Here is a 23165-nt window from a genome sequence, read left to right as displayed (position 1 = left end):
ACCACCACAGGCTTCTAGACAAGCATCAGAAGAAAACACTGAATCTGGTTCCAACCAAAAACCAAGTGACAACAATGACACCCCATTATATAATGGTAAATACGTGTCCCACCAAAGAATGTCGTTGTGGACCTCAACCGGAATGTTATAAAAAACTTGACGAGGAGAGCCATGTAAAACTCTTAACCAGTTCAACATACGATTGACGAAAACACGACTAGGTTTAACACATGCACCTACAAAATTCAACTTGTCTAATAAAGACCGCACCTGTTTTATAGTTGCACTTTTCTTTTCTAACCAATGTTTTACCAGCATAGAAATTTCCTGCAGTCTTTCTCCATGGTCATTTTGAAAGTGTTGAACCAAACCCCTAAGAAAGACATTACATGGGAAGGTGGGTAACTCTTGTCTACTGATTCTTCAATGCCACTACATTCCAGGACCTTACCTAGAGTCAAAAAAGCCATTTCAGCTTTATTTGGTTTTTCAACTCCAGCGAAATCATCAAGATAGTTGAGAATAACAATACCAACACTGAATAACATAAAAGCTATGGCGTTAGTCACCCTCTGACAAATGGCAGATGCACTGCGCAATCCCATTGATATAACAGTATCACAAAAAATGTGTTTATTCCACACAAAGGATACTAGATTATATTGGGGTGGACAAATACTTATTTGCCTATATGCCCTTTTTAAATCTCTTTTAAACATCAAGGCAACTTGACCCTTTGCTATAATAAGATTAACAAAATCATCTATTTTGGGAAATGTTAACGATAATTGATCACCTAAGTAAAAATCTTTATCAATGTTATCATTAACTGCACTCGATGTGGAACTACTAAGATCCAAAATGACCCATCTTTCATTTACTGATCTTTTTGGTACAGAATTCAATGGAGATATCAATAAATTATGATCAAACGGGTTGTCCTTAAAAGTCCTATCACTGCTTCATATTTCTTTTCTTTGACCAAATATTTTTCTATTTCTTGTGGAAAATCTGTAGCACCTTTATAGTTTTTATACTGCCAGGATGGTCTAGTTTATGGGGACAAATCTTCATTACCCTCATAACCTATTGGAAAACCAAATTCTAGAAGATCGCACACTACTAAATCTCTGTACTGAAAAAGATTTAACCAAGATCTCATAAATGTAGTGTTGATTTTATTGTTGACCTTGATGCGACAAACTTCAAAATTATATTTTCCTGAATCTTTAACAGTTTTATGTAATTTTACCTTGTCCGAAATATTGAAATACCCCGGTCAACTTTTGATTTCTTTGCATATTTTGCAAGTCCCTTTATGGTTGTATAAGTGTGCGTCTAAAGTTGACACACTTTCTTCAGAACCATTTTCATCTGACGTTAACAGAAAGTTTGGAATAAAGATATCTTCTACCCTTTTCTCATCTGGCCATTTTCAGTTTCAGTTGTCAAGCTAATGTATGAGGGCAAGATGTGGAACTTTCAGGATGTTGCAATTTAACCTTATCTTTGATCCAACAAGTTGCTTAAAATGTCCGGCTAAACGAAGTTTACCTTTAGCTACGATTGTGTGATTACCTTTATGTTCACATCGATTACGTTGATACAAAGAACAGAGCCATATGTTTGAATCTTCTGTTTCTTCGGACTGGGACTGTTTTTCTGTTTGACCAGGATTTAAATTTTTTTGGGTCTGGCACTCTGATGTGAAAAACTCTTGTTAAAAGAGTTGTTTCTATTCAAAAGAACTAATTCTAAATACGTGAAATCGTCTGACCAAGTTTTAGATCCTAATTCAATATTTCTTAAAACTGCCGCATAGTAAGACTTCCAATCTGACTAAAGTACTTGATCTTCTAAACGAAGATCTGAGAACGACCCATTCACATTCGTCTTCTGTACATTTTGGATTTCCAGTATTGCTATTTTTATTTTATCCAATCAGACGACATGTTCGAATGTCAAAGAGTAAGAAAAATGTGCAGTTATTCCAGGGCTCGAACCCAGGACCCCTCGCTTACAAAGCAAGTGGCCTACCAACTGAGCTAACCGGCTATCTGATACATTATGATATAAGAATTGTAAATATCAAAAGTCAAGGCTAGAGGTAGTTTTGCAAGATGTTGTAAGTTAGGCTCTGATTGGCTAGCGAAAGGGTCGTCAGAACGAGGCAATGAATAGGTCGTTCTCAGATCCTATGCGTAGCGTAATAGGATATGTACTTTAGTCAGATTGTAAGACTTCAAAATTTGAAGTTATACGTTGAATTCAGATACATGATTCTTTTTAGCAAGGCTAATCTACCAGTTTGTTCTGTTTGTTTAGTTTTTGAGTCTGTAATACTTTCTAGCTCTCCTGCTGCAAAGAGATTTAAATCTAAATTTTGAAACGAAATTTGACGACTAGCAAATTCATACCGCAGCTGTGAATGCGAATACTTTTGTTTGTTTTTGACTTTGTCCGACGATTTCATTGCTTTTCCTGACTTTTTACTAGATTTTTGTGTTTGTGCTTGTGCTTTTTCTTCTTAGATTTGTTTGAAATACTTTGCGAATTATCTACATAACCCTTATTTTCACTACTACCGTCTTCAGTATCACTGTCCGAAGTACTACTGCTGTCCGAATCTGTGTCAGATTCACTTGAACTAAATAAACCTAAACTTTTGAATTCTTTTTCTGCTCTAGCTTTAAGGGTCTAGGATTTTCTCAGATCATCTATCGTGATTTTAGAAGTGGCTATTTCTGTTAAAATGTCTGATTTGACTGGTTTAGAATTTGATTTTGAAAATTCTGTTTTACCTTTCAGAGCATTGACCTTCGCCCGTTTCTCCCCCAGTTTCTGACGCAATTCTTCCTTCTCTCGAAGTTTGAGTAACCCGGCTTCTTCGTGGCCTAATTGCTTGATTTCTGCCTTTATCGCCTCTATGTCATCTTCGCTTTCTGTCGAAATTTCCTCTATCAAACTCGACGAATTTTTCGGCCTTTGAAGATACATTTGGTAGTGCGATGCCTACTGTACTAGACGACTCTCCCTCAGATTCTGCGCCTCCTTCGTACATCGTTTTGTAATCTTTCTTGATGCCGTCTCGTAATTTCGGCATAACAATCTGTTGTCTTCCGCGATAATTACAGATCTGACTATGGGCTCGGGAAAAACACCAACTGTTTAGTTTCAAAACGGAACAAATGTCTCAGATGGGTAAAACGTATCTGTTCTCGTATCCTCTGATTAACACTTCACTTTAGTTCACATGCGAAACACTGTTTTTTTCTCTTTAATCATAGTTTTTTGTTCCACATTTTTGGAGCGAGTACTCTCAAACACTTCAAAACATAGTCTAATGTTCGAAAATTTTAAAAGCAAGCCCAATGGGCCTACTTGAACAAAAATACCTTCTGCTGTCTCTCTAACTGTGTGCTGTAATAACTATTCAAATCCAAATAATTTTTTCCTCTTTTTTGTTTTAAAACTACTACCAATTTTAGTCTTGTAGACATGTAACACGTAAAGTAGAAATTTCAATAAGTGGCGCCAAAATTGTGTGAGCGTCGTTATATAAACTAGTCAATCAATAATAATAATTTTAACAAAGAACCAATCAGCGAGAGATATTCATGAGGTTGGCTAAACACTTCAAAATAACATGTAACTCGTCTGACACTCATACAGTTGCTTTTACTCAGAATCTGAACACAAATTTGATCACAAGAAACTTATCAAATCTTATGAATAGTGTTACTATCCAAAAAGGATAAATACCCAGATCCAAACAATACCATATTTGTGCACAACAGTCTGCTCTTAAGGTGAAAACTTCCAAAAGACAGCAGAACTCTTATCTGTTAGGAAAAGAGGTACACAAAAAGAAAGTTATAGACCATAGTAAAATCCAATTTCACATAGATTCCGAATATGTTAACAAATTTTCCGATTACTCCCCCTTAGTTCACATACGCCATTGAATTGTTAAGCCTATGCAGAGCTGAGAAGTAATCATAATAAGACGTGGAAAAAGTTGACATTTGCCGTTCAACATTCAATATTCTGACATTTTACGTTTTTACTAATCAATGTTTTTTTTCGACATGACATGGAAAATATGTGAAATATCAATTAAAGTGAACGTATTTATAAAGTGGTATGAGTTACTAAGGACTAAGAAGCAACGTTTAGAGTTGATAAAATGTCATCCTTAGAGACGATTAGTGAAAGGTGTTTAGCTGTTTGCCAAGTTCCTACTGAATTAACCAGAGACATCGTATGCAGTCATGTACAAAGACATTTTAAATATGGGCGGATACTGGATTTGGACCAAGTCTGCGGAATCGAAAGTAGGCCTTTTACGAGAATAGTGCTTTTATGTTCGTCAGCAGAAGGTAACACGTACTTTATTGAATACATTTGAATAAATTGTGCCTGAAAAAATGTGTAGATCTATTCTTTGTTTAGTTCAAAAAAGTCTACTTTCGTTTTGGCCTAGATTTTTATTTTCGGAAAACTGAATGGTGTAATTTTCAAGAAAAAAAAACATCGGATTTTTCAGAAATTCTAATTATTTGTTTTTACACAATTATTATTGCTTCTGTGTGTATTTGGATGGTTATCATTTAGGGAATCACTATTTCTGTCATATACATTTCATATATCAGGTCTAAGAAAGTGTGATATCTAAATCCATCTGTACATCTACAAGGAAGTGGCAATTTAATGTCATGTGCCTGTCCCGAATATTTACAGATTCAGTATAAAAATTGCTGAAATTGAATTACATTCCACTTGGTCTCAAAATCACACCTTAAAATTGATTAATAAAGGTCATTTATATATGGTCCATTACAAGTTCCTTTTTCGTTAATTTGTGTGACACCAAATATGTCAGTTGATAGGGGTAAGTCTACTGAGTAGATCTTTCTACTGAACGGAACATATAACATACAGTTGTTTGACAATGTTTGGGGATACCAGACTTATTTGTTTTAGTAACATGGATTTATTGTATAAACATGCGATCAAATAAAATAATAAATCAGAAAGATCAAATTTCTGTTTAGTAATTTACATGTTTTCAGAGAAATGACACAGTTGGACAACAAAAACCACCATGCTGTCCAACCAATGAAAACAAATATATTACTAGTGATAAACAATAGAATATTTACAAACACCCGTGTTTATAAATACTAAAAGTAGCTCGTTAAAGAAAGATTACGGGTTATGATCAATACTTCTCCAGCACGATAATTTAAACGACAGCATGTTTATATTATTGTTTGATTGTCACGGTTCTTATGCATCGTTGAACTCAAAAAGTTTATAACAACGATAGAAGTTAAGTGCATACTGTTATACAAAAAGTATTTCCTTATTGAAACGTTTTAATGAAAAAAAATCATAATTATCAAACATATTAACGTTTGTGTTATCGTGCGGGATTTATACATGGTAATAACAGTAACAAAAGAAACATAAATAAAGAAGTATTTGACTTGACTTGACTTGTCATAATAACAAAAAATCTGGTATTTTTGAGATGTTATAAAAACCATAACATATTTCAAATAACAAACACCTCGATATGTTATCTGAACTGAATTGCACATACTACATACATCATAGCTGTATCACAAATGTGTAATAAACATTCAGATGAGCTCACTGAATTACAATTGCATATCGTATTACAGCTACACCCCGATATGTTATTCATAACTGAAGTACATTACACACATTTTGATCTGTGTAGTACTGTGTAGTATGTATATATACAATCCAATATGATATCTTCATTCTACTTGTATACGCAAATCCGAATGTACATTCAAACTTGTTATCTTGGTTTATATTGTATCCCATACAAATTTTATGTTCACCTTGAACATTTTATTTCATCTGTATAAACACATCAGGTCTTATGCTATACCGTATTTTAAATACAGAAAACAGCAGTTAAGGTATATTATATAAATATTCGGAATTGAATTAAATTCATATCTTAAGACTAAACATTGAAACCACAATAGCATATATTATTCTGTATCTATTTTATTTATCCAATCGTGAACGTTTGTTTGCAGCACTTGACCGTATAATATACATATGTATAACCATATAGACCTTTTAACACAAACTATTGGTTGCTGCGCTATTTGACGGATGTTTTGATTTTAACGAGTATGCGCTCATTACGTGTGTCATAAGAACGCTCAACGGGAAGAAAACCTACATAAAATTATCATTATATTACGAATTGTTTTGCAACTAAAAAGATTTCAGTCAAGTAATTTATTATACAGTATGCTTTGATTAAAGACATGTATGTTATTAATTATATCTTACCTGAAAAGCCAGCTTTATACTTACTTTCGTCAGAAAAGAACAAACATTTCCAGTCTATTTCATCACATCACAAATATAAAACTTGTTCCCTACATTTAGAAATGTCATATCCGGTATTTTCTTTCATTTTATCTATTTTAAGTATTTTTTCCACAACTTCAAATAGTTGTTGTACATATTTTTCTCCGAGATTTACATACTTAGGGACCGCGGTTAGGTAATATACCGGAAATTATTACGTAACTATTTTGCAAATGAGATGGTAAAACATACGTCACCTAGGTAATCAAGACCCTTACTTAATTTTGATGGTGTCCCCTAATTAGAGCGGATCAAAAAAGTTACTGAAGCATATAAGATGGCCTCTAATGCTTTCGGTTATCAATGTCATAATAAGAACGCACTCTGACTAATATATCACGTGGCGGAGCTGTTTTGTGAATCAAAACTAAACACTTCACATGATATCTAGTACTTTAAAATCTAACAGAATATGCTTTGGAACTTTAATGGACATTTCCTTTTTATAACGATGGAAGTGTAGTTATAAAAAATCTAAATTCGTAAGATATAATCAAATCAAGGACTATAACTACATACTGAAGGGAAATACCTAATATTAATTTTTATTTTATTTTTTATCTCTTATGTTTAGATGCTGGATCATTTTCATATCGAAAATGTATCGTGCGCACTCATTACCAGTAAATTAATAGCAAATTACGATAAACTTGAATTCCGCAAAGAATATAGGAACATCGTTTAACAACAGATAAAGAACACCTCTCCCCGCTAACCGCCGCCCTCTCTATTAAATCTGACCGCTGCATTCACCATCCATCCGAACCACTAACTTTGATATTGCCAAATAAAATAAAAAATCTTCAAATTCAAAGAATCGATAGAAATAGAAAATAACAATTTTAAGATGATTATCATTTTTTGAACACGGAATAAATTGATTTGGATATAGATGGATACAGAATAAGGCTGAATTTTGTTAATTGAACATTTTATTTTGAACTTCCTTAGTTAAAGTTATGAGCTGCGGGTTTGCAAAGATCTACATATAGTTTCCCTTGTCTTGCAGTGGATATTTACTATATAAAACAAAATAATTATTGATCCAATAGCATGAAATGCAATATGACTTAAACGTAATTCGACGCCGCCAGGAGGCGGTGTCGAGTATATGGGATACACTTTTATTTTGGACCCTGTAAAGATGGTAATGAATAGTTTCGGAATGATAAACTGAACACAGTGAATAGTTTGTAAAAGGACCCTCGATATTGCACGATAGATTTTAGTGAATAAACAAAAAAATGGCAAAAAGAAAACATAAGAAATGTACGTAATGCAACTTATTATGTGATATAAAACAATGTTATCTGTCTTTCCTCTCCTTATTTGTAGAGCAGAAAATATTTTTTTATTTACAATTTCGTCAAAATGTTGATCCGATTTATTGATAAGGGAGGTTACTCTGTAAGTCAAGTTTTCTATTTCTGACCTTAGCATGACCTACTTACCTATCTAATTTTCTATAAATAGAACACACCGCAGATATACCATACTGCAACGCGTGAATTGCGGACAAGGGAGCGTTCATGCATTTTACAATAACCTTTCAGTAAACTTCGAAGAGAATATTAAAAAATAAAAATACGGAAAATTACACTTTGCCTGCATAAAATTCCTTGAAAAAACGTATTAACAAATTAAATAAAGGAATCAATAAGCATATATATGTTAACTTATTTTTAATCTTTTGTCTTATTTTCTTTTTTGATTACAGTGATGTAATGTCAGAATGCGCACATTTTTGCAGATTCATTTTACAGTTGTATATTTATATAATTGTTATGGTTACCTTAACTTTGAAGCATAGAGTTTCCCAATTGTGACCACATGTAAACAGGTCAGAATATTTCTAAATATTTTTAAACTCATCTTGATTCTAACCTTTGACTTTTTTTTTTTGCTTATGTGTCATATACTTATTGTTTACAGATATTCACTGTCAACTAAGGTGTGCAATAAATGGCCATCATTTGGATGAATTTGTCAGTGACAAGTTAATACTTCTTTAAAATGTGGTTTGATCGAAATATCTAAAGCCATTGGACCATAACTTATCAAAGCATCAGTGATTTTCAAATAGATTTCCTTGTTGAATTAATATTTTCATTAATTTTATATGACTAGTCAGCTGCTCTGGTTGTATTATATCTTGTTACTTGTTTCTTTTTTTACTTTTATAGATAGTTTGTTTTTGTATCTGTCCATTCCTGTCTAACTTAAAAAAAAGATTTTTATTAAAACATTTTCTACACTTTGGCAGAGGATTATTATGCTTGCTAAATTTCTTGTTATTTTAGATTTGAATCAAGTTTACCGTTGGTAAAAAAAAATCAATTCTATGATATTCCAAAAGTATATAAGAAAGATTTTTGCTTTGTGACTAGGGGCAATTTAGAGATTATTCATGTTATATCATTCTTTTCTTGGACAAAATGTTTGGTTGTTTTGGCAACGGAAATTGTATTCTGAAATCTATAATGTAGGTGACTAAGGACCATGAAATTTCATCAGTGAATAGAAAACACTTATTACATTATATGATAATAAAAATAATGGTTTCTGTGAACCACAACTTTGAAATAATTATCTTTCAACATTTCCTCATTTCCAAACAAACTGCATTTCTGTGAAACTTCATACACATACTCCTGTATATAAGAACTTTTCACAGGTGCTGACCTTAGTTGGTGAAATAATTACTTTAGTTTTGTATGTAAAGGGACCACCTACTCGCAAAGTCGGTGTCATTGCAGGTAGAGGATTTGTATTGCATGGTAATACTTTTCTATCATGCTTGTTTTTCATGCTTTTAACATATATTGTATTATGTGCCAATGTTGTTAATTTGTAACCAGCCGGACTAACAACACTAATAATTAGGTGATTTCTCATATTGCAAAAAGTATACTTCGGACACAACACTTGGCGGCGTCTTTGATGCTTGAATCAATGAATTTCCTTGTTTATATTGTGTGGTCATGTCTTTTTGCACTACGGAGAGTGCGCATGCGCGAAAATTATCTCCCGTTGCTAAGGAAATAGCTCTCTGTAAAAAGGCCTATTAAAAAAACACCTGTATATTTTCCGTTTTACTTTTACCCTACCGCGTTTCAGTATGTATCACTTTGCATTTTATTGAAATCGGCATGCTCGTATCTCATGCTAGGTAAAAATGGCGGCGTAAGAATTTAATGTCTCAAAAAGAGAAATTGAAAGAAGCGAAAAGTAGTAAATTCAGCGGGTTGTATTTAACGAACTGTAGTTATCTTATATAAGAGTTAACACCGCCTTTTCGTTTTGTTTTTTTCTAAAGTAGTGATCTAGTCTTTATGGGAATATAACTCTCTGAAAATCTGATATGCTAGAAAATGCCGAAAAACCGTTATGAAGTAAGTGGATTTCATATGAAAGAAAGAACAGCTGGATTTAGTGGTGTTCAGCCTGAAATGTTCCGAATATAAATCTGGTGAAGTAGGGGCTTTATGTACAGAGTTTGATTATGCGTCTGTATAATATATATTTGCACTCGTAGGTCAAGCTAGAGGCAGAAATACAACATTTAGTGAATCATTTTAAACTAAAATAAAATAGATCTAGAATAAAAAAGTTACTTAACATTGCACTGTACAATACGAGATATATTTGGACTCGTACCCAGCTGGGAAAACCATATTGGACTCGCCTAGCGGCTCGTCCAATGTAGATTTCTCAGCTGGGTACTCGTCCAAATATATCTCAGTATTGTACAGAACAATGTAAAATGACCTAATAGTATACAAATAAATGCAAGCTACGTTAACACACATGTTAGCAGCCTAACACGCACACGCACACGCAAACACACACTCACACACATACACATGTGTCAGGCAACAGTCCTGCTAGTGTACACCCCCTATGTTCAGATGCAATGAATTTTAATTTATAGCACATCAATGCAAATTTCAGTCCCAAGTACATGTGAACATCAGGGTTGGCATGGTATTTACCGGTGCGGTAATTACCGGTGGTAATTCCCGGTAATTCCCGTACCGGGAAATACTCCTAAAAATTGCAAAAGTGGGAAATACTGGGAAATACTCAAATTTTCAGCAAAAAACAGTTTATTTTGACAAAAAACCCCACAAAATATCTGTTAAATAACTAGCATTTGCATGCACACATACACTATGGCAAAAATCATATTATATTCCACTGTCAGACCCCTTGTGACCATGAAAGTTCCTTCATCACCAGTCCAATTCCTCTTTGGACCTTAACATGCGGAAGCAAAACACCAGTTTTGCTGCTTTTTTCACTCCAAGTCTATTTCTAAGTTTTGTTTGAATGACAGCAAAATTAGAAAACACTCTCTCAATGCCACCAGAGCTAGCTGGCATAACCAGAAGTTTTTTTGCTAGTTCACAAAGTTCCAGACACACAGTTTGTGATCGTTCCACAGCACGCCACCACACTACTGGCTTTGTGTTGTTGATAGTGGCTTCATGGAGTAGAGCTTGTGGTATCTCTGAGCTTTGGGTCATGTAGTTCAACAGATCTGGTAGAAGGTTTGGGTTCAGCTGAAGTACAACATCCTGGGCTTTATTCACATGTACTGGAAGTAGCTTTCTCCCTTTATACTTAGGGTGCAATGAAGTACTTTTGAAAAATAAAAAGCAGTTACATGTATTTTGAGAAAGTGAATAAATGCTCAGAGGTTTGACTGATGAATTTCTTTCACTGTTTTGTGAAATCACAATGGTGGGAATTATTTTACAGCAAAGTATTGTTACTTTATTTGCAACAAACATGTGCAGTAGGATAGTTAAATATAGTGCTTGGGGCTATACTGTATATTCTGTATCATTATAGAATCTGCCAATAATCCACCAATTAGCAGTAACACCTCCCCTGTATTTTGGAGTGTATAATTGGACTATTTGAAAGGAGTGTAATCTTGTCTGAAGTTAGTATGATAAAATTTTTGGGTCAAATTTACAACGAATGTAAGGCCTGAAGAGTATTCCCCAGTATTTCCCGGGAAATACCAGTATTTCCCGGGAATTGCCAGTATTTCCCGCCGTCCCGGGAAATACGAGTATTTCCCGTCTTTTTGCCAACCCTGGTGAACATACACACGAATTGTTAAGGTGCTCTTAAATACGTGAAAATATAACTATATCATCTCTTTTCAAAAATTGAATACTGGATCTGTTTGAGAACATCTATTGTTGTGGAATGTATCTTATACATAACCTGTTTTTGACAGAAGGTATCATTAAAGTAACAACACAGGCTCATTTTATATGTAATGATAACGGATGTTTTCTTCGATAATATATTTTTTTTTAAATTGAAGAATTGAAGAACTTTTTGCATTTGCTTTCTTTATTTTGGATTTCTTAGCAGAAGTACCGATGAAATGTTACCACTTTAATTGAATGAAATGAAAAAGTAAGTGTTATAACCTTGTCCATAGTGACTGGCAGTCAGTTATCATCATTTAGGGTTGATGTTTAAGTACTGGATGTCTTGTTTCCTTTTGATCTGTCAATTTCCTTTGACAATGTGGTAAACTTGATTAGTGTGATTTACTTTTTAACATAGTTTTACTTTGTAATGGAAATGTTACAGAAATATAACAAATAGGGGGATCTTTCAAGTAAAACACAAGTTACATATGGATGCCACAGGCAAAATAACAAACATAAGATATTATATGGATCATCAGGTATAGTTGTAAGTGTTAGTTTTAAAACAAAGTTTTACAACCCAGGCAAAATGCAAATAAATTCCATATGAACGGCATAAAGTCCATCTTTGTATAGACAATGCACTGCACAATTATTAAGTTATGCATGTCTATTACGGGCATTATTAGTAACATATCCAACCAAATAACCAGTTAAAAATCGAACATCAAGTTACAATGAAAAATAATTGAATAAATATTAAACATCCTGTCAAGGGCTGTACAAACCGGTCTTTACAATTATAGTCTGCCATTAAAGTGATGCAGAAATATTTCAAGTGGTGAGGTATTACAGACTTGTAAACACAATAATATGTATAAATTGTAGCATTGAATAAATGCGTACATTTATACAACAAATTTACAATCTAGACATATAAAGACAAGCCCAAGATGACTAAGATAATTAATGCTTTTGCATTTTTGGGCATTTCATGTAGATTTCTCCAGCAAGTAACAATATTGTAAAATAGAATTTATTTATTTTGTTGGGTTTAACTAAGATAATTAACGTTATTGCATTTTTAGGCATTTCGTGTAGATTTCTTCACCAGGTAACAATATTGTAAAATAAAATTTATTTATTTTGTTGGGTTTAAGGTTTAGCAGAATATCACAAAACAACAATTTTTTTAGCGAATGAACGGCATCTTGACACACAACTTATATGACCAATATATGTTTTACTAGTCTGTCCCACAGAGTTGGATACTTAAAATATTCTAAATGAGTTGTCCCCCTTTAAATAAGAATGCACTTTGTAAAAAAATAAATGTAAACATTTGTCAATGTTTTACCTACTGTAGTTACGTAAAGTTTGTACACTCGCACGATGTTGCAAATGCAATGTAAAGTAACAAACTTTAACAGTCAAGTGATACACATGTATGTGCCTTTCATTTTCACATGTGTGCAAAATGTGCCTGCTAAGCCGTTAAGTAATGTTCTGGTATTCTTTTAACTGTTTGTTCAAACACAAACTTTGCAAACCCAGGCAGTTTAATGTGGAAATAAGTTTGTAATTAATGCTACCTTTTAAAGATTGATGTTTTATATTACATTGCTACTTTTTTCTGCAATCAAATAATCTGTTTAATGCAAACCAACATTTGGGTATAAATTTACATTTTTTATCAATTCTGTGAATGTCGGTCAAAGTTCCAGTCAAATGAAAACTTATAGATCTTGCTATTTTAGGCACATTTAATTTTTTGAATTTTTTAAATTGAAAAGTAAGAGTTTGTCTTTAGAGAAGAATCTCTATAAAAACAGATTGTAAATTAGTTGTTCTGTTCTTGCTTTTTTTGAAAACAATTCAATTAGATCCTTATATCAATATGACCTCCATCTTTTGAAATAAATTCTAAAAAGAAATGTAAATTAAGTACATCTGTTTAAAGGCCGAAAATTAAATTTACTTATATATTGATAAATGACTTTGCATGAACTTTGAGGTCATTTACTTAGTTCGAGTATTTTGTTGTCAGTTAAATTCAGAGTCACAGATTTGTCAGACGAAGTTTTAGAATATCTTTTATATTCTAGAATAAAACTTTAAGGTTGATGAGAGCCCCTCTGTTGTCACAGACTGTGATTTTTCGAGGAGCGAGTAAAGTCGTTAAAGCTGCAGTTTCAATCTCTTAAGAAATAATAATCCTTGATGAAAATGCATATGTACTAATATTCCTTGTTATGCAAACAGCTGTTGCCCGTGGACATGCTTTATCAGTGTATAAATCATTCTAGTTAAGGAATAGATGCAAATAAAAACACCGTGCTTATATCGGATTTTTAGTTAAACTATTACGTCTTACATCCAAGCTTCGGCACAAACTTTCTTTTTTATTTTGCTTTGCATTCAAGCAGTGGTCCTATAAATAAAACCTGTCATCATATCAGTTACAATACACATTAAAATTAGTATCATGTAATACAAAAATGAATGTTGAAGGTAAAATAAGCAAACATGTACACTTCTATTATTGTTGAATACTCAAGCAACTGATCAAATCTTGCAATAGATAAAGCGACAACCATTTGTAATCAGTCTTAAAGCAATGAATGATATTATCCATAAAATTTAATAATAATAATCAGTCGTCCACTGAGAGCCACACGGGCTCATCAACGTTCTTTATCCATATGCTGATAAGCCCGTCTGGCTCTCAATGGACGTTATAAGATAGAAAATATTAAAATTAAAATGATACAAAATCCAAATCCAAATGAACAAATAAACAAAATATTCAAATTCTTTTTCCGCCAGCGCTTTTTGAATTGCATTCCGGCTTATTTGACCACTGCAGTTCCACTTTATCAGAACTGAATTGAGCTATTTTATTGATTGTACTAGGGTACTGTCTTTTATGATGGTACACAGGGATCAAGAAATTGTTATTTACATCTGGGTAAGTTGGTAATAAACATCTACCCTCTTCCACCTATGAGTGCAGAAATCGTACCTTTTCAGGACATTCTCTGGAACCTTTCTCTACGGACATAATTTTTTTAAATTTTACAAATGTCTTCCTTCAGTACTTTAAAGTCAGAGTAGCACTCGATCTTTTAAGTCTGACTGTATATAATAACAATTAATTCTAGTATTTTGATTTGAACTATGGTGTTTTCTTATTTTTAACAGATGTAGATCATATGTGTAAAGATGTGAGTGAGGAAGAAATCTGCATAGAAAACAGGTCTGTCCTGTTGAAATATCAGAAAGCAATAGTTTGTGAACTTCCGGACCGATGGAAAAATTTTGAGGTAATCGAAACTCCATAGTAGAGTGTTGAAATCAGTTTGATTAGAATGTAAATAGAATGCGTCTATCAATGTTTAAGACTTCACAGTTTCAGATCAGGCGAAATAAATATGTATTATATTTGATCTTGGTACCATCCAATTTCCGTCACATACAATACTTCAAATGACACCCTCTACTGAGGGCCTCTCTGGCCGAGGCATTGAAGTCACCAGCTTACACTCAAATTAAGGGTTTAAATATAATTATGTAGTTGATGCAGGTGTAGATCTCTTTCATGTTCATGAGCGGGTACTTCTGAAATTTATTCAAAAGTAAAACTAATATTTGAGGCTAGTAATACTATTATATGTATAATATTTACTGTCATTGACAGATACCAGAGCCAGATAATAATCAAACTCCTACCCTTGTTGGTTCTAAGCAAAGACACCAGCAGGCAGATACAGGACCAGAACTACCTCGCAGTAGACCAGAGCAACAAGAACCTGCGGGAATATACCAACAACAAATACCACAGTATGCATGGCCTCCAGGAGTCCATGGTGCTATGTCAGGATTTTATCAAAACATACCAAGTCACATGCATGGAGGTGGTGATCAGAACATGAATCGAGGTGGTATGCATCATCAGATGCCAGCGTATGGACATGCACAAGGTCAAGATAATAAAGGATATGGGCGTTCTCCAACAGGATTCTCGGGGCATGACCATGGTAACAGTTTGGGTTCCCAGCAAACAGGTCAAAATCAGAATTTTCCATTTGGACAAATGGGATTACGATTTCCTTATCGGGGTCTCGGACAGTTCCCACCTGATAACTTTCCTGTCTGGGGAATGCCTCGAATGCCACCGAATGTCGATTCTGATCAACAGGATATTCTAGGACAAAATGTACCATTTCAGCCTATGTATATTTGTGCTAAAACAGGTCAGATGCTCCCAGTCCATGGACAAGGATTCCTTGGTATGGCGCACCAGCAAGTAGAAGCAGTAAGTGAACCTCATCGTCAGCAGCCTCCTAGACCATCTCCACCTTACAATGATAAAGAGTTCAAAGGTCAAGTATATTCTACTTAGGTCAAGCTACCGACAGAAATGTCTGGTAAATAACATTTTATACTAAATGCATGTATCATGCAAAATAAGGTCAGTATGGAAAACGAGTTTAGAGGTCGCAAGTTTTATCTTTTAGAGAATCAGATGTTCTCTGATATTTTGACAGAATTTAATGTTAATCCTACATCTCTGGTTCATTTCGAGACGCCCGTCCGCTTAGCACAGTAAGGAGAGCGTTGGTCTACGGATAGCGGGGTTGCGAGTTCGATCCCCGGGCGGGCCTTATGTTCTCCGTGACGATTTGATAAAAGACATTGTGTCTGAAATCATTCGTCCTCCACCTCTTATAATTCATGTGGTGAATTCGGCAGTTACTTGCGGAGAACAGGTTTGTACTGGTACAGAATCCAGGAACACTAGTTAGCTAACTTAGGGTAACTGCCCGTCGTTACATGACTAAAATACTGTTGTAAAACGGCGTTAAACTAAAAAACTAACACAGAAACAAACATTTCGAGGCGTTGTCAGACACGTGCAGGCAGTTAGTCAGGACACGCTGTATATGATAACCAACTGCCATTATAAACATACGGTTTAAATTTTGCAACTCGCCTTTTATGTAGTGCTTATGATTATGCTTTTATTAGATCAAACAAGGCAAAGCATTAAGATGTCATGGTATAGAACTTCATTCTTAAAACGGGATGGGCATGTGTAGGTACGGATACCTCGGCCGGTAGTGCATCGGAACGGTATTCGAGGCCTCGGGTTGGAAGCCCGGTCTCATTTATCTCACCCTGTAATTTAAACATAGTTATCATAAATTTAGCTGACCAGTAGCCAAAGGGTTATAGTGAGTTATTGTAACAATATTTTATATACTGTCCGCCTGGAAACATTTGCTTTAAAAGTCATTTCTGAAGTTTTATGGAGTACATTAGAATTATTTTACAGTCGGTCAGTACGTCGATTGCAAAATAATTGTTGTCTGTATTCCACACTTTTAAAGCAATTCCAGTGAAACTACTTACACATAATAACCATGAGGTGTAGATATGCATGACGTTGGTATATATTTCAGAGTTAAATGTCCTTTGATTTAGATACATGTATGTTTACACTCATTACCTTTTTGAAGTGCTTTTCTGAGCGACATATTTTAGACAGTTTAGAAATGAGTTATTAGGCCCGTTTATACTTAATGTAGTGCAGAGTTAAAATTGTATCTAGGTTGCTTAATTACATTTACATTCATTCAAACTTCACTAATGCATTGAGTGAACTTTTGATATGCGTTTTTTCCACTTTTTTATTCTAACTTTTTAAAAGACAGTGGAATAGCATTAACATTTGGCAATGTTTTTTTTCACATCAGAAGATAAGCGACCGCATGAAACTGTGCATGAGGAACCAGCATATAAAAGACCAGAGGAACCAGAAATGCAAGGTGCTGGAGAGAAATCAACAAAAATTGTGGTCAGCAACCTGCCTGCAACTGCTCATGACGAATATTTGGAAATGTTCTTCGAGAACAAAAAGAAATATGGGGGTGGCACCGTATTGAATGTTGACATTGACGAAGATAATGCTACTGCTGTTGTAGAGTTTGAGGAACTAGAAGGTAAATTATTTAGGATTCCTTAATCCATATATTGACTGTAAGTTATTAATAATTCCATGTAGATGACCTCTTTTGTTTTTGCTAGATAAGTAGGTCCAATGTAGGTTCGAAACTGTCTTAGAGGCTGAAAGCGTTTGATAACGCTTCGGCCTACACTTAATATGATGATTGTCTGTGGTGGGTAAGTAATCCCTATTGTGCTTGGGGTCAGTTTGTCATAGGTCACAGACACTTCGAGACTGAAAACAGTTTGCTATGTATAACAGTTTGCTATATATAAATTAAATTATTTTATTGAAGGTCAAAGTTCAAATCAAAATGGTGTAGAATGTATAGCATGAGAAGGCTAAAGCCTCTGGTAGTCAGACAAAATTGTCTAGGGACAGATGATTGTTTAAATATATATTTTCAACATTTGCAGCTGTCAATATTGTCCTTGGTAAATGTCCATTGATAATGATGGGACAGGAAGTAGAAGTGAGCATATACAAGCCAGAACCACCTGTTCCGCTGTGTACTATTGAAGTAACTGGTCCTTGCAGTGTTGTGTGCCAAGAGCAACTTGAGACTTTGGAAATGTACTTCGAGAGTGAAAAACGTTCAGGTGGTGACGACATAGTTGACTGCAAATTCGACTCTGGAATGAAAATGGCCCTAATATCATTTGAACGTGAAGAAGGTATAGTTTTAAATGTATCGTCTTGTAATATGATTATGACATACATTGGAGAGCCAATGCTTTGTGAGGCTTCTACAAATTAGATAGTAGCAAATAGAATCTACAACGTCCTTTCGAAGCATAGAATGTAACCAAGCAAACTAATAGTTAGACACGGTTTGAAGGAGTCCGTTCATGAGTGGTAATGAAAAGCGCAAAACCTCGCACGCGAACTGACATTGAATGGACTCCATGATCCCAAAATACTAGAAAATACAATTCCAAGTATGGGGTGGAAATGGAGTCAATATTTCAACATTCCTGTTTTATTTATATACTGTAAAAAATAAATAAACGCACGAAATTACGTTTTACTATACTTTGCTTTAAATATGATTTAGAGATCAGAGAAAATCAAACTTACACAAAATTATGCAAAATAAAAACAATATTGGACAGATGAAAACTTTAGTAAACTACTTTGATTATTTTGAAGTATGTTGTTTAAGATTTTGTAAGACTTCTTATTTAGTTTCCACGTGGCCGCTCCTACCTATCACGTCATTTATAAAATGATATCCCCAATTATAACGGTATTACTGTGAGAATAACTGATTTCAATTAAAAAAAAGTTATCAAGTGCATAATGTTTGAATTCAGATCAACTATTTATGCTGAAATTTAAATTTAATATTATTTGTTCCATATCGCATACCATATGCAAAAACAAGAAAAAGGACTTCAGCATTTACCATAAAAATTAAAATTACAATGAAATGACTTATCATTAAGTTTTTAACCATACATTTACTTCGTTGTTTATTTTAATTTGTGTCATACAGGTGTATGGATAAATGCAAGTTTGGATTATTATTACTGTGATTGATTTGTCTCTAGGACCATATCTATACAAAATGATCATGTTTCATTCCACTCGTCCCCTCCGGCAGCAAGCTAGTTGATATAACGTTGTATATATGTTGTCCTAAACGACAATACTACTGCTTATTTATTTTCATACTGCTAAACATGACAAAAACAGCTCTAATACTGTGCAGTACTTATATACGTATGTTTTCAGAAGAAACATAGTAATAAAAAAAGATTAAAGGGTGTTAGAGGTCGCAATCCTTTACTTTGTTCGACTGCCTACACAAGCTTGCATGACCTAGTCGTTAGGATCGCTCACTTCGAATCAATTGTTTCTCACCAATGTGAGTTCAAAACCTTGCTTAGAGTGTAGAATTCTTTCATTTAAGGAATCCATCCAGATAGCTTACGGAAGGCCGGTTCTTCGTCCCAGGTTTCCGCGCTTGCCTGTAATAACCCGCGTGGCCACCTGGTATCTTCCTCCACCATCATAACTGGAAAGTCGCCATTTGACATTACCCTTTTTCAGTGACGTTAAAGAAACTAAATAAATAAAGTACCTGCAGTTAAAGGGTCCTATCCACCGGAACTGCTTTATAAATTATAGTTGTTAACAAGGAACAACACTTGCTTTTATTCGATTGAAACCGTATTTCGTTTTTATATATACATTTGGATTCCGTTTTTCTGCGTCATTTCTGTTTGAGATAATAACTCACTAGCTTTGAGCGGATGAAACTGTTAACGTCATACCGACACATTATTATAAGTCATATGGTGGCTTCCAAGCTCTGATAGTGGAGGAACATTCCAGCATTTCTTGTATTTCCAAACAGATGCTTTCATTGTTCTTTTAGGTGTTTCTCTACAAAACATAGAGCTGCATCACCACAACTAATTTTTTTCTTCATTTTTAATATCTAGTTGCAAAGAGGGTGGAAGAAAGGGGGAATCATGTTGTAAATAAAGAAACACTTACAGTAAAGCTTCATACTCCAAACAATAAGTCAAAAAGGTCAGACAAACCAGAAGAAACGGTAGAAGATAAACCGGAGACTTCAGGAACAATTAAAGTGAAAGGAGTGGACAAGTCCGTATCGAGAGATACGGTGGAGTTATACTTTGAAAACACAAAACGTTCTGGAGGCGGCGATATTGATAACGTCCAAAGTGATGAAGAGGAAGAGGATGTTCTCTATATCACATTTAAAGACAAACATGGTAAATCTATATTGTGTTTAGTTTTAGAAAATCCCCAATTTTTCTTTTTTTTCTATAAATTGAATAACCAATAAACTTGCTTATTATGGCCTCCTTTAAAGTAAGGGTAAGCATAGTATTTAAAGTGGTATGTCCTTCAGCTAGCATATGATCTGGTAATGCGAATTTGATCTGTAACTGAGGTGATTAAGATCGCTGTTGCCCCTAATCTATTTAGGTTTGGTCCCAGCTCTGGTCGTAATGTTTGGAAGTTATCCAGCCGGCTTTCAGAAGGTCGAGGACTCGCGGGGTTCTCCTGTACTGCTTTAAGATGGAAAATACCCGTATGGCATAAACTCTGTCGTCAGTGTAGTTTAAAATCCAAATAAAACAAATTAATATATAGCCATTATACAGCATATGCTAATTTCTACAGTTATATAATATAGTAGTGCCGAATGATTGACATAGGTTCATAACTCGTACTACCATTTTCATGAACTTATGCCCCTTTTTGTAGTTGTGCATACAGGGATGCCCCTGTATGTATTTGTGCGTGCGTTCATGCGCCTGTGTCTATATATTATGTGTCTGCACCGTGCCCTATGGATACATTTCTTGTTAGTAAATAGATGTAAACCTGGTTAGCATACCGATATAGGAGAATTACATGCGGCTAAAAAGGTTCAAATTGAATGTTCCAGTCATGACAGCAGTCAGTTTTATGTAAACAACAAGAAAATCCGAAATATGGAGTAATTATTGCTAAGGAAGTCTCTGTAATGTAAGAACTGTGAAATAAAGTGATATTTCTGTCAAGTATTGACTTGTTCCATCAAAACTACTTCTACTGTACTGTCTGTTTTGAAGATAATTTTCTCCTGATTGAATTTACCATGTGAAAATCGTGAAAAATGTAAATAGAGACCTCCCCTGCCTGAAATATTTTTTCAACTATACTGAGCATAAAAAGATTGAAACCAGTAAATAACACACTAACAATATAATCAGTATGAACTACTTAGACTGTTTCGCGTCTGAAACTCCAATATCGTTAAATATGGAAAGAGAACTATCTACACATATTGATGACACTGAACTTAGACACTGAACTTAGTGTTACAAGCACGTGTAGATCAGCTTGAACAGAAAATAATAATAATAAAATAATAATAATAAAAAAAAAAATAAAAAAAAAAAAGAAAAACAGAAAGCTGAAAACGCTGAGCTATATTGCCATAGGAGCTGTCTGCGAATCAGAGGTGTTCCCGAAAAGGGATTGTCTAACATTAGATTCTATACAAGGGAAACTCGATGTTACCAATGATCAATTGTCATAGGAGAACGGTGATGACTTGAATGTCACAAACAAAGGTGAAAAGAGGTCGACTAATAGCAAAGTCAGACAACTTGTTCTTGAAATTATCGGTCAGATGTCAGATATAGATCGATTCATCAAATCGGTCAAAAGAATCCCGGTAAAACCTAGGAACATATTAGTCACTCCATTCGGAGACCGAGCTAATGAAGATAAAAAGCCCAACGCCTATTACTCAAGACCCAATTGTCAATTAATATAGTTGGGGTCAATAAATATTGACCATTTATTATAACACTGATTTTTGTTGAACAGTATACAGATATACTAAAGTACAGAACATATTGATGTATACAGATACTGTTACGCATGGCGGCATGAATGAACAATGACTTTACCTGTATATCTATTTTTTACTGCATACAACCGGACACAGGTGAACATTACTGCTACTTTGATGTACACAAACATACGGCAAAGCATATTAACAGTTTTTTTTCTATTTTAACAAAATATGTGCAGTCCGCCTAGATTGATAATGAAACCGTATATTATGATCAACATTTATCAATTATCATTGAATTGCGTACTCAATACCTTCTACAGTTTCCATCAAATTCAGTTTAAACTTTGAATACGTCTTCTTCATGAACAGGACATGCTCATAAAGTTGAAACTTTCATGGTCATATTCTTATGTCTAGAATCATGCCCCTCTTGACTTCACAATACTAACAACTACATTTGTACCTTGTATACTTCTGCAGTTTCTATAAAAATTCAGATTAAAGTTAGAATAGTTTACATAATGTATCTGAAGAAGAAATTCGGAGTTTATTGATGGAATTACTTTTTTGTGAGTTATATCCCCTTTTTGACTTTCTGCAATATTTCAGCTATGTATGGATTTCCTTAAACTTGATATACACCGTGAGAATTAAGTGAACATACGCATATTAACGGGACTTTCATGTCCAGTTTTGAGTTTTGCCTGTGTTTAGACTTAAAGAAAGTACATTTGTACTTTTTGTACTCGCCTCTTTCTACAGTTCCCCCTCCCATTTCAAAAGATTCTTGGTAAAAACCATGAGCATAAGGAAGATTTCCATATTCGATTTCTTTTATTTATGGTCTTTTAGTACTTCATTTTAGTACAATTAAATCCTTGTGTACACAACTTCTCATACACTTTCCGCGAATTCAAATCAAAGTTGGTTTACACCAACATTAAGTGAACATGTACATATCGGAACGACTGTCGTGTCACAATACTTTTTATGCTCCCAAAAGGAGGAGGCATTTAGTCGCTTCGTACATTCGTTCGTTCTTCTGTCAGTCTGTCTATCCCGCATTTGCTGTCTGGAGTATTTCTCAGCTGTCAATAGGAAGCTTAACCCAAAAGAGGTGATGCACATATTCTCTTCGTGTGCCAGTCGGATGGTTTTTCAATGTAATTGCCCTTGATGTTTCATCATCAGCACTATAGAACCATTTCTTGTCAGCAGCATTCCTCAGTTTTATTCC

General features: G+C 34.3%; 1 protein-coding gene across 1 annotated transcript; it reads left to right on the top strand.

The window, feature by feature from the left end:
* The first annotated feature begins 3966 nt into the window (after positions 1-3966).
* Positions 3967-22309, top strand: LOC123547554 (uncharacterized). Its single transcript, XM_045334744.2, has 6 exons — positions 3967-4379; positions 14796-14917; positions 15292-15976; positions 17351-17596; positions 18018-18275; positions 20049-22309. Exons 1-6 carry the CDS (start codon positions 4187-4189, stop codon positions 20417-20419), a joined length of 1875 nt encoding a protein of 624 aa, XP_045190679.2. The 5' UTR covers positions 3967-4186; the 3' UTR covers positions 20420-22309.
* The last annotated feature ends 856 nt before the right edge of the window (positions 22310-23165 follow it).

The sequence above is a fragment of the Mercenaria mercenaria genome, chromosome 9 (assembly GCF_021730395.1).
Source record: "Mercenaria mercenaria strain notata chromosome 9, MADL_Memer_1, whole genome shotgun sequence".
Taxonomy (NCBI): Eukaryota; Metazoa; Mollusca; class Bivalvia; order Venerida; family Veneridae; genus Mercenaria; species Mercenaria mercenaria.
Note: the sequence above shows the minus strand (reverse complement) of the source record. Positions and strands in the feature narration are given on the sequence as shown.

What these genes read in the sequence shown, in the direction of transcription:
- LOC123547554 (XM_045334744.2), top strand. Translation starts at nt 4,187, where the DNA reads ATGTCATCCTTAGAGACGATTAGTGAAAGGTGTTTAGCTGTTTGCCAA. An exon ending in CAATGATAAAGAGTTCAAAG is followed by an intron (nt 15,977 to 17,350) that starts GTCAAGTATATT and finishes TTTTCACATCAG; the next exon opens with AAGATAAGCGACCGCATGAA. An exon ending in AGAGTTTGAGGAACTAGAAG is followed by an intron (nt 17,597 to 18,017) that starts GTAAATTATTTA and finishes CAACATTTGCAG; the next exon opens with CTGTCAATATTGTCCTTGGT.